This window comes from Anoplophora glabripennis, unplaced genomic scaffold (assembly GCF_000390285.2).
Source record: "Anoplophora glabripennis isolate ALB-LARVAE unplaced genomic scaffold, Agla_2.0 scaffold95, whole genome shotgun sequence".
NCBI classification, from domain to species: Eukaryota; Metazoa; Arthropoda; class Insecta; order Coleoptera; family Cerambycidae; genus Anoplophora; species Anoplophora glabripennis.
The window spans coordinates 587,302-598,474 of NW_019416252.1; the positions used below are offsets into that span (position 1 = coordinate 587,302).

Sequence of the window (11,173 nt, forward strand, 5' to 3'; positions counted from 1 at the left end):
AGCGAATTTGTAACAGCCTGTATGTATGGATAGACACATCTGAAGAAAAGGAAGATACCTCTAGTTAGTGCAAGTTTATTTTAGTAATAAGATAAATTTGCACATTTTCATTGAAATTCATTAATTTCTATGGAAATTACTTAAAACAATTTCTTTTTTTTTAATTGTAAATCCATTTTAAATTCTTCAATAAGTTCTTGAAAATACTATTTATTTAAACAATCTCAAACTTTATTCAACAAATTTAATATACAATATATAAAAATATATATATATGATTTACTAAGTATAATCCTAGATTGAAGTAATAAATAAGAAGGTTAAATAAGACGGCAGAAACGGCCTAAACATGAAACTTTAGAACCTAATTTGAAATCCTTTATAATCGGGTTTAGCTAAATTCTGCCAGTTTGTGAGTTCACAGTGATCGATCTGGCATCCAGGTGATCCTGTGTTAGATAGCCATACAACCCTGAAAACAAACAAAACAATGTATTAATTGTTCTGGTTATTTTATTTATAAACTACCCATGAAACATTAATTACAAACAGTTCAGAGCTGGCATTTATTCAGCACACATTTGATATTGGTCTTTATATTAGTCTATTAACTCAATATCACCAAAAGGAAAATAAAAATAACAAAGACATATGTAGGAAAAATATAAGATACATACAGTAATCGAAACTTATTGTTGATCGAACACAATTTTGGTAGATTTTAATAGATATTTTGTAAGTTTGTTCATTAAGCTGACACAGACAAAATGGGTGTACATAAGGAAACATAGACATAATCTATGAATATTAGAAACATATATATTCTCTTGAGGTACTTACATTTGTTCTATATTTGATCTCTGGCCCTGCAATTTTCCCTGTATCGTTCCTTTCTTCGTATTTTTTACCCACCCATTTATATTCAGTCCCTCAGACATTTCTTTGCAGTATTTTGTAAAGTAAACCCCTATAAAGATAATTCATTTATTAAACTACTTAACTGCATACATATACACATTTTATATTTGTCTGTTTTTGTTTATTTGTTTGTAATAAATAAACTTTGTTATAAAATCTTACCTTGAACTTTCCCAAACACTTCAAATTCCACAGACACCAAGGGTTCCCCGATACTCATGTCTTTTAAGGTGATGTGGTTGGTGTTAATAGGATATTTGAAATAAAAATAAACCAAAAGCAATCAATCACTTCACATCAATCAAGCAATTCTATTCGCAGTCTAATTGAAGACTGAGTGTTTTAGTTGCAATTAAGGTGTATTTTTAGCCACAAAAAACAAATTGGTGGTTGTGTAACGTGTAACTCATTTGTATACTCTGCAGATAAACATAGCTACTATTTTGGTTGCATTGATTCTTAGTATATTTACAATTTAACGTCACAAGGGCAAAATATGGCAATCCTTTCCATTTCTATAAAAATTATCAATTGTTATTTTAGTGATAATAACCCTTCGTTTGTATTTTGGTAATTATTTACAGGAAGAAAAAAAAATTAAAAAAAGGAGACATTTTATTCAATCAAAAAATACAATATATAAAAACATTCATCTAAAAGCACCTCATATTGTTAATATTACCTAAGTACAAAGCTTGTACTACAACTGTGCCTTAAGTACAATTTGCACTAATTGAAGAACTATAGGCATTATTAGAGGCAGGGTAAGAAGTTACTGGTTAATTTGTTAAATTTGAATACATCTTTCACTGATTTTGGTGGTTTTAAATGAGATGTAAATGACAAACATTTTAAATAAAAAACTTCTTGTAGTAAATATTTTTTTAAATAATAGAAGAGGTCTTAATCATCATTAAAAAAATTCCATCAGCAAATACCCAATAGTAATTTTTGTTCAAGACATTTAAGGATTGTAAATTAAATTGGTAAACAAGATATCAAACAGGAAGTAAACTATAAAAATATAAATATTTGCTGATAAAACGATCAATAAACACCTCAATATTTAAACATTATAAAATAGCATGTAATAATACGGATGGAAGATTTTTTTTTATTTAATTATTACATATAACTGACATATTTTTAAATTAATTTGAGTTACCAAAATTTCCAAGATAATGCCACAAATAAATAATTTCAGACAATATCTCTCCCTCATATTTTCTTAATATACCTACTTTTATCATTTTTATTAGATGAGATAATACTTTTATATGCTTACGTATCTTTCACAATTTCATATTTTAGCAGTCATTTAAAAAAAATATCAAATAAAAGAAAATACATATTTCACCAATTGGATTAAAGTCTGAATTATATAGAGACTAATTTAAAACTCCCTGATCACCAAAACCAGGTTATATGTATCATAATCAAATTAGATCGAGGCTTTAGGAACAACTGTACATTTCAGTTTACAATTATTTATAAAACCTTATCTACATAAATAATTGTGAAAGCTAACTACTTTATGTATTGTGTTAAATAAATTATATTTCTTATTAATTTAATTCCCCACTTTCCATGTGCCTTAATTAAATAAACATATGAATAAAAACAAATCATACAATTAAATATATTATCAAAAAATAATTTAACAATCAACAGAACAAAAATTCAATGATGAAGTGTTTATTTCAAAACTCTAAAATTTTTTTGGTGCGATTAGATTAATCTACACAGCAGCATATGATTCCAAGTTATTGGTTTTATAGAAATGTGTAAGGTATCTTACACAAGCTATCATTTTCTGATTATAGTTTTGCATGTCGTTGATGACGTTAGAATCTCTGTTGTGCCTGTCTAAGGCTAAAGTGTAAATCAGATGCCTTCTGTTTGGGGTAAATCGGGAAAGAACCTGTAATATTTGTTTTTTTTTAATTGATAATACATTCAATGTGAGAAAACGGTTTAGGAAATTATACTTAATATTCGTATATTAGCTAAAAGCTATTTTAAAGGTTTCAAGGTAATTAAAAAAATATATTAGTAAAATGTGGTTTAGATTAATTGGAAAGAAGTTTTGAATATATTTTGATCATCAGTTTAGGGATCAGTACCTTTATGGTAAAAAATTTTAGCTTACATTGAACAACTGTGTTCCTAGCCATCCATGATATTCTTCTAAAGTCTCACTGTAAGCAGTCTTTAAAAATCCGGTTAAATCCGGTGAGCAACGTTCACTATTTGTATCGTCTACAATACGTTGAAAGAAAGACGATAGGAAATGCAAAGCCCTAAAATATTATTTTTAATATATTACGATGTAAAAATATATATCTTATAAGTTCACCTTCTAAGCCACATTAGAGCATCTGTAGCTAAGCCTTGCCCACCCTGTTGCTCTTTTAGAATCATGTCCTCTAGGTATTCATTATTCTCAGTATCCTCCTCATATTTTTGGCTCAATTTCTGAAAAATATTAACAACAATCTTGATTTGCTTGGTATGAGTATGGATTTATAACAGAATTATATAAAAATTTATAAAAAAAATTTACGTACTCTTATGTTACCATTCATATCATAAGTAACTGGCGAGAAAACTTTTCCAAATCGGTCTAAAACAGTCCATTTTAAATACGGAATAAAGTAAGGTTATGTTTTTGTTGATTTTTTTTACCTACTAAGGTGACCGCTCCTGAAGCCGCGTCCAAAAATTCTTTGGTTTTAATTTTACCATCGACACTTGGAAACTGTGCAGGTAAGATGGAAAAAATCGTTTTCGTTTCTTCCTGCGGGATAGCTCCATTTGCCACTGACATTTTTCTAAAATTTTCTTTTGAACTGACAGTTTTCTAATGTTTGTCTTTGCCAAATTTGTACGTGGTTGTGCGCTCACTGAATTATTGAATATTATTCTCACTGAATTATATCTGTTGATACTAGTCGCTATATAATTATTGCCGTTTTAATTATCGCTTGTTTACATTATAAATTATGTTAGATTAATAAATCCCCTAATCTGGGCAGTGGCGGCGTGCACACATAGGCGTAGTTTAATGGAATCAAGAAATTTGAATTTATTTCAAAATTGTCAATACTTTCAAAGAAGTTGAACTTTTGACTCGATTAGAATAAGAAATTGTATTTATTTAAAAAACCTCAATTTAATTTATTTTAGATTGAAGGAAAATTCCTGTCAGGTTAACGAGATCTTCTTATCAGGTACTGGTGAGTTTTTTTTAATTATATCATTATTATTCTTTGACTATTTTATCTGAATTTTATTGTTTATTAAATTTTTTATTTTTGTTTAATAAAGTTGAATAAAATAACGATTTTATATTAGTTCGCCTGTTAAATATTTTTAAGTGAAAATAAAAGTCGGTATAATTGTCATTTTCTTAGTTTTATTAAAATAAATAAAAAATTGTAAGCGCTTCAAAATTATATTTGACGTTTTTATCCAAAATTTCATTGTCTATTTATAAACAACACGGCAGTTTCCATTTCTGTCTCGTTTGCTTCCCGGGTTGCATTGATTCGGTATGCTGAATAGAGATAGTCGGTCGGTGCCTTTTAAGCATTCCACTCGCAGGGTCGTTGCGTTGACGTCGAAAATTCCACCACCCTGTTTTACCGGTGCACAGGGACCATTCGGTTTGCCCAACTCGTAGCATTTGCCCTCATACCTGAAAATTTGAACATATGTAACATATTTTTCATTCAACATGTATGGTGATTTATTACCGAATAATATTCAATTAAATTTTATGGAAACGGCACAAAATCTGTTTATTTAATGCATTTGTGTTTGAATCGCGTGCCACTGTTATCAACTTTGAGACGTACTATACTGAATATATGTTATTACATAATTAAGCAACTCCCCTCTATCTCTTTAAAGACTGGTTCGTTCTAAAACTGATTTCTGACAGAAAATTAGTGGGGTTACATGTTACACTATTCCGTGAACATAAAAATAAGGAAATAATTCAAAAACTGTCGAGTATACTACTATTAACATTACATGCTGAAGTTGGAAAAATAAATAAAATTTAAAAATTAGTTAAAACGAAATTTAGAAATGGAACTTGTAAAATAATAATTTGACGTAATTTATGACGTAGGATACAGAATTTTAACAAAGAGTATGAACTTTTATAAACAACAAAAGAACGTTATTTTTGCTGTTTCTTAAAAATAATACGGATTCATTCTAACATGAAAAATAAGAAGACAGTGCTATGAGATTTTAGTTGAACGTCATGTTAACAGGTGGCGCGATTAAAACATAGTGTGTAGTACTCACGATAGTCCGCCAAATTCGACTCACTTTAATATTTTTTTTTGATTCCCAGTTAAATATTGATTTCATACGAAAATCAAGTCAAATTTTTTGTCAAATCATTTCATTTTATGGTAATATGTGAAATAGTGGTACCCCATTATGAAGGTATTTTTTAAAAATTTTCCGATTCTACTCACAACGCAAATCCGTCCTCGCAGGGATTTACAGCGCAGGCAGGCACAACTTCTCCCCTCTTTATTATCAAGTGTTTTCCCTTGTCGCATGGTCCTTGTCTGTAAGCTGCAAAACATCCGTCTTTTGCTGGGTAATAGATGTAACCTACAAGAACAAAAACTAATTGATAAAATTTGTTGAAAGGTGCACAATGCGAGAAATTACAATAACTTATATTTATTACTAGCCATTTGTAAATGTAGTGATTTCCATTTATTTATATTTTGAGATTTTTGTATGAGGTTGTTATAGAAGTTGGAAAAAAATAGATACAAACGTTTTTAGTGTTTTCTCAACTTTTTTTAGTCGAATACCCTATATATTTTTACACCATTAAAATCTACTTAAAATTGTCGTTACGATAATATCGAGGACAATATGTTCATATTGCAACAATAATTTTTAAAATATTCGTTAATTTATAACAAAAATTAACAGTTAACAATGTCTGCAATGATTTTAATAACGCCGATTTTATGTGAGCGCATATCAGTGTTGCCGTTTGTCACCTTTTTAACCAACTATGTATATGAAACCAACGGAGTGGCAGAGAGCAAAACTACAATGGAAAATAATTTTGTAAAATCAGTTTGCTTTTGTATAAGTTTGTCACCATATTGTTTTGTCAGTACGAACAAAACGCCGAACACTTCAAAACTTGAGTGATAAAAACTTAGTATTTGTTGTATGATTTATTAAATATTAACTACTATTAGTATGTGGATGGGCCCTATATTAGTAATATAACTTCAGCTTACTATTTGTAAGAGTGAGATATTTGCATTTGGTATTTAATTGCTATTAAATCCAGTATATTGTAGATTTATGATAGTTTTTTGGCACTGCTATCTATACTGCAGTGTAAGGCAACTATATAATTAAAGCCTGTATCAGGCAATGCAATTTAGTTGCAGCGACAAAATTGCGGGGATTTTGTTGCGAGGATAAAATTGCATGTTTATTATCTCACAATGGGACAGAATTGCTGCAATTTGTTTAGTTTGCAGTAGTGTTACCAACTATGCATTGTTTAACATGTAAAATTTCTTGTATGTATCTTGTAAACAATTATTTTTTATTCAAGCAAAACATTGCAGTGGATGAAAATTTAAAAGTAAATTCCTGTATAGCTTTAATAGTGGCTTCAACGGTGTTACTAACAACAACCATGATCAACAGCCAACAACAGCTAGGTTGGTAATAAACAAATCTTCATAAAAGTAACTAGAATCCCTGCAATTTTGTTGCACGGAATAGAGCATGTTCTAATTCATGCAATTCAGTTGCCGGGACAGAATTGCATACAGCATAGTCTGATAAGAAAAATTTCATGGATTCAATCGCGGCAACCAAATCCCTGCAACAAAATTGCATTGTCTGATACAGACTTAATGAAAATCGTAATTTTATCAAGTTCTACCTTCGTCACAGGGGAATGATCTCTTATCTCTACCTCTGTCCGTAAGTAGGTACTTAAGTTAACATATATTATTGCGAAAAATAAGTATTTTTATTTTATATAACAATTTCTACAGAATTTGATATAGAATTTCACCTAAGGCTATTTCCCTACTGTAAGTAAAAATGGTTTGTTTTAAAATAATAGTTTTTACCGTTTTATAAAATATGCATGTAAAAAATAAATACCTAAAAGCATTTATCAATCCGATATATTTTAAATTTTTAATAATTCACTTTTTTTGAAGCACTGTGTGTTTGTCATTCTCAATAAAATGACCTATGACATTGACCTACTTTATGTAAACAACAGGGCTCAAGATAAAAAAAAACAGTGAAAAAGAATGGCCGAATTTTATTACATTTATTTTAGTCTGCAGTGTTTATATGTCTTTATTGTTAAAATTATGTGTGATATTATGAAAAGCATGTGTGCTAATCAAGAAAGACTTGAGAATAGAACAGTAGAACGCTCGGGTATGCGTTCGCTATTATCTCGCGCGGTTGAGTTACACTAGTCTGTCCAGGGGCGGGGTGAGAAAATTACGAAAAAAGTTTAAAAAAAAATTCAATTTCACGGCTGATTTTGAGAAAATAAATTTATGACATGTATTTCTAAAGATCAAAGATAGCCTCGGCCCTTTCAAAGTTACATCCTCTGTAAAAACTCGATCCCTTAACAACATATGATACCTAACATTTCTTTCTAACATATTACAGTACATTCTTGTAGCCATTGACCTGTCAAACTGCGATTCACTGTAATCCTAAGAAAGCGATCCATCGAAACATGAAATATACATATTCCATTTAAAAGTCTTTGTTTCTACACCTTTTGAGATTCATTTGATTATTTTAAAAAGCCCAAAATTAGGATAGGCAACTTGATTGCAATTTATTATAATACTTTATTTGTATATATTTTTTCTGATTTTTCTAATAATTTCTCTATATCGACGCTTTAGTACGAAAACATGCTATCTCAGATTTCAGTTGGAAAACATGCTATCTCAAATTTCAGTTGGAAAACATGCTATCTCAAATTAAGCTTGGAAAACATGCTAACTCAGATTTTTAGGTAAAAACATGCTATCTCAGTGTGACTAGAAATTTAAGTTGGCACATTGAATGATTGAAACCGTGCATTTAAAATAAACTTATATAATATATTTTTAAAAAAGTAAGGAATGTCTATGTTCAGGTACATTGTTTATTTTATTTTTTTTATTCAACATTTTTCAATTAATTTTGTTAAGTTACTGTTATAAAAGACAAAATTGTTAATTAAAAAAATAGAATAATATGCTGCAACATACTCGATATTTTTTGAAATAACAAATTATAAAAAAAATAGTGTATACCTTTATATATAAAAATGTTTGTTATTACTAAAACTTATTCAATTTTTTTCATACAAGTTTGCTTTAATATCAAAATTAATAGCGTACTCTTATCTGATTTATAGTTGCTACTCTTGATACACTTATTTTTCTTTTTCATCATATCTGGGATGCACAATTTATTCTGAAAATAATTTTGTATGCCTAATGCAGACTAAGGAGACTGCAATAAAAAGAATTATATAGTGGACCAGTAGGCCCCAAACTCCGGGTCCGAATCGTTCTTACTGCACCTCAATAAAAACAAGGTAGCCGCGTCCTTGCAGACTTTGGAAATGAAATGCAGGTATACGACACTTTTATTACCGGTACTTTATGATCTGCTGATGATAAACATTGTGCATGGGGAACCGCGGAAATGTGCACGTGCAAATTATATGCACCCGTCGTCGTCGCATCGATATATGTATACATATCATTCAACTTTATACATTATATTTATATTCTGGTTATTATTATTAACAAAAGTAAGAGTAGTGACTATAAATCAGGTAAGAGTGCGCTATTAATTTTTATATCAAAGCAAACTTGTATGAATAAAAATCGAATAATTTTTAGTAATATCAAACATTTTTATATATTAAGGTATACACTATTTTTTTTATAATTTGTTATTTCAAAAAACGTCGAGTAATGTACGTGTTGCAGCATACTGCATATTATCATATTTTTAAATTAACAATTTTGTCGTTTATAACAGTCACTTAACAAAATTAATTAAAATATGTTGAATAAAAAAAATAAAATAAACAGTGTACCTGAACATAAACATTCCTTACTTTTTTAAAAATATATTATATATTTCTAGTCACACTGAGGTAGTATGTTTTTACTTAAAGATCTGAGTTAGCATGTTTTCCAACTAAAATTTGAGTTAGCATGTTTTCGTACTAAAGCGTCAATATAGACGTTAAAATATAAACGAAAATTCAGTACTTACCTAAACCACAATCACAAATCCAGTCGTGATCCTGATCTCCTGGATATAATAGTTGATTCTCTGGACATTTTTCCGGGGCATATAGCGGTACTCTTTTCTTAAAAAAAATAATAATAATTCAAAAGCAGCTAAACATAAGTAATTTTTCTATTAAGTGTGAACAGAGCTGTCGAAAGAAATTTTCGGACCCCTGACAAATGTGTGGTTTAAGTTATTTTCTAACTTTTTATACATTTAAATTGAAACAATTTCTTTATATAAAAATAAACGTACTATATATTACAAACTCTGAAGAATAATCCTTTTTAGCATTTAATTTCACATAATATGAGTTTGGTGAAATTGTGGAAGTGAAATATTAAAATAGTTGCCATTTGGGGAAGTTATTAAAGATTTTCTCAATTTTTAGTAGGCCCTAATAACTATATCTAATGTGCCTAACCGATAAGTGTACCAATTCACTATTTTCCGTAACAAGTTATTAATTGTCCGTACGATATTTGTTGAGATAGAAGGCCCTTGCGTCACTTTTTTGGAATTAGCCGCATTCGATACCCAAGGTAGAAAAACAGTGAAAATTTTCAAGGCACGCCTATGCCGCGGTAACTTGTAGTAGTTCCGATGATTTTCTTGGATTCCATGTTAATTAACAAATATTGTACGGACTGTAGATGGTGTGTTGTATTTCCTATTTTAAGCAAGAGATTGTACTTCAATGAATTTTATACAGTTTTAATACTTACTTCTGTATGTTCACTGTCCAGTCTTTGGGTAGGTAGCTCAGGAAATTCTATTTGACAATAAGTTACTGCCAAAATGGCTGGTAGTACCAAAAGATACCTCCCCATTTTATATCAAAGCTAAAATAAAAAATGACTCTTTTGTTGTTGTTTAAACGTCGTAAGGTTATTTATTCAAAATAGAAAAGAATACACGCACTACAGAATATATTAATCTTTTCTAATAGAATTCTCCGGAAATATTCTACAAATCAACAATAATTTCATACATGTATTTCTGACTTTTAATCAAACGATACGCCAGTAAACATTTTAACAATGATCTTGAACTGTCAGGGAAATCCCTGACTTATAATTTATAATAATTATTTATGAATAAGTATTTGATAGATGTACAAATAAATAGATTCATACTTTGACTTACAAACTTACGTACTCACCAGGTCAATTACAACCAGTTTTGTTTCTTGTCCTTTCCTAATATTATCAAATCCGGACTGCATTAATAAAGAAAGATAATGACTGGGAGGTGTTTAGTTATTTCGTGATAGATAGTAACGTTGAACTTGCCACTCTTGCCAGCTACGGCAGAAACTATTCATCCAAGTGGATCAGAACACGTTTTAATTCGCTCTGCGGTTACATTCACATGCCTGGTCAGTTCTGCTTATTGACTTCGGATCTACCGTGGTAGTTCGGTAAGTAATGAGGTGTATTTTTTATATAGATTTTTAAGAATTTTGGACACGTGAAAATGTTAGAATCGACTGTAACTTCATTGTCTTTGAAGATATCGAAAAAGTAAAATATTAATATTTTTAATACCTATTGACAAACACTATTATATACGAAGAAACATTTTTGGAACCTCTGACTCAATCAATAGCTCGTCTGCTCACGAAAAGGTCGTTTTATTTAAAGAAAATTTGTCTCTTGAGAAAATCGCCTACAGAAAGCCATTCTTGAGAAAAATGGCATTATTTACAGCAGGTCTGTGCGTTTCGGTTTGCGTGGCAGTGTCACGGATTTATAACTTTGAGATCAGTAGGCGTTGAAAACAAGATGTTGATTGCTGTGGCTATCGGGTAATGTCAATATTGTCGTGTTTCTTTAGGATTCTCATCACTTCACACATGTAAATTATGAAAATTTACAACTCCGTTCCTTGTAAAACAAGATTCGTCGGT

The 11,173-nt window shown here is 29.7% G+C and overlaps 3 protein-coding genes across 3 annotated transcripts; all 3 read right to left on the reverse strand.

Annotated features, from left to right (window-relative positions):
• Nucleotides 1–276: 276 nt before the first annotated feature.
• Nucleotides 277–1,292, reverse strand: LOC108905841 (acylphosphatase-2). Its single transcript, XM_018708874.1, has 3 exons — nt 1,081–1,292; nt 841–967; nt 277–472 (listed from the first exon to the last, which is right to left on the reverse strand). Exons 1-3 carry the CDS (start codon nt 1,136–1,138, stop codon nt 358–360), a joined length of 300 nt encoding a protein of 99 aa, XP_018564390.1. The 5' UTR covers nt 1,139–1,292; the 3' UTR covers nt 277–357.
• Nucleotides 1,293–2,533: 1,241 nt separating this feature from the next.
• On the reverse strand, nt 2,534–3,906 carry LOC108905851 (pleckstrin homology domain-containing family A member 8). Its single transcript, XM_018708887.2, has 5 exons — nt 3,604–3,906; nt 3,486–3,541; nt 3,275–3,393; nt 3,068–3,218; nt 2,534–2,839 (listed from the first exon to the last, which is right to left on the reverse strand). Exons 1-5 carry the CDS (start codon nt 3,743–3,745, stop codon nt 2,657–2,659), a joined length of 651 nt encoding a protein of 216 aa, XP_018564403.1. The 5' UTR covers nt 3,746–3,906; the 3' UTR covers nt 2,534–2,656.
• Nucleotides 3,907–4,313: 407 nt separating this feature from the next.
• Nucleotides 4,314–10,635, reverse strand: LOC108905852. Its single transcript, XM_018708888.1, has 5 exons — nt 10,427–10,635; nt 9,990–10,106; nt 9,247–9,343; nt 5,412–5,553; nt 4,314–4,615 (listed from the first exon to the last, which is right to left on the reverse strand). Exons 2-5 carry the CDS (start codon nt 10,092–10,094, stop codon nt 4,405–4,407), a joined length of 555 nt encoding a protein of 184 aa, XP_018564404.1. The 5' UTR covers nt 10,095–10,106; nt 10,427–10,635; the 3' UTR covers nt 4,314–4,404.
• Between the last annotated feature and the right edge of the window lie 538 nt (nt 10,636–11,173).

Bases quoted from the DNA above. Each gene is read 5' to 3' on its own strand.
- LOC108905841 (XM_018708874.1), bottom strand. From the start codon at position 1,138: ATGAGTATCGGGGAACCCTTGGTGTCTGTGGAATTTGAAGTGTTTGGG. The intron at 968-1,080 runs GTAAGATTTTAT...TTATCTTTATAG, and splicing joins AGTGTTTGGGAAAGTTCAAG to GGGTTTACTTTACAAAATAC. The intron at 473-840 runs GTAAGTACCTCA...GTTTGTTTTCAG, and splicing joins AGATCAAATATAGAACAAAT to GGTTGTATGGCTATCTAACA.
- LOC108905851 (XM_018708887.2), bottom strand. From the start codon at position 3,745: ATGTCAGTGGCAAATGGAGCTATCCCGCAGGAAGAAACGAAAACGATT. The intron at 3,542-3,603 runs GTAAAAAAAATC...GGACTGTTTTAG, and splicing joins AGGAGCGGTCACCTTAGTAG to ACCGATTTGGAAAAGTTTTC. The intron at 3,219-3,274 runs GTGAACTTATAA...ATAATATTTTAG, and splicing joins GCTCTAATGTGGCTTAGAAG to GGCTTTGCATTTCCTATCGT.
- LOC108905852 (XM_018708888.1), bottom strand. From the start codon at position 10,094: ATGGGGAGGTATCTTTTGGTACTACCAGCCATTTTGGCAGTAACTTAT. The intron at 9,344-9,989 runs GTAAGTATTAAA...ATTTTTTTTAAG, and splicing joins TGGACAGTGAACATACAGAA to AAAAGAGTACCGCTATATGC. The intron at 5,554-9,246 runs GTAAGTACTGAA...TTGTTCTTGTAG, and splicing joins GATTTGTGATTGTGGTTTAG to GTTACATCTATTACCCAGCA.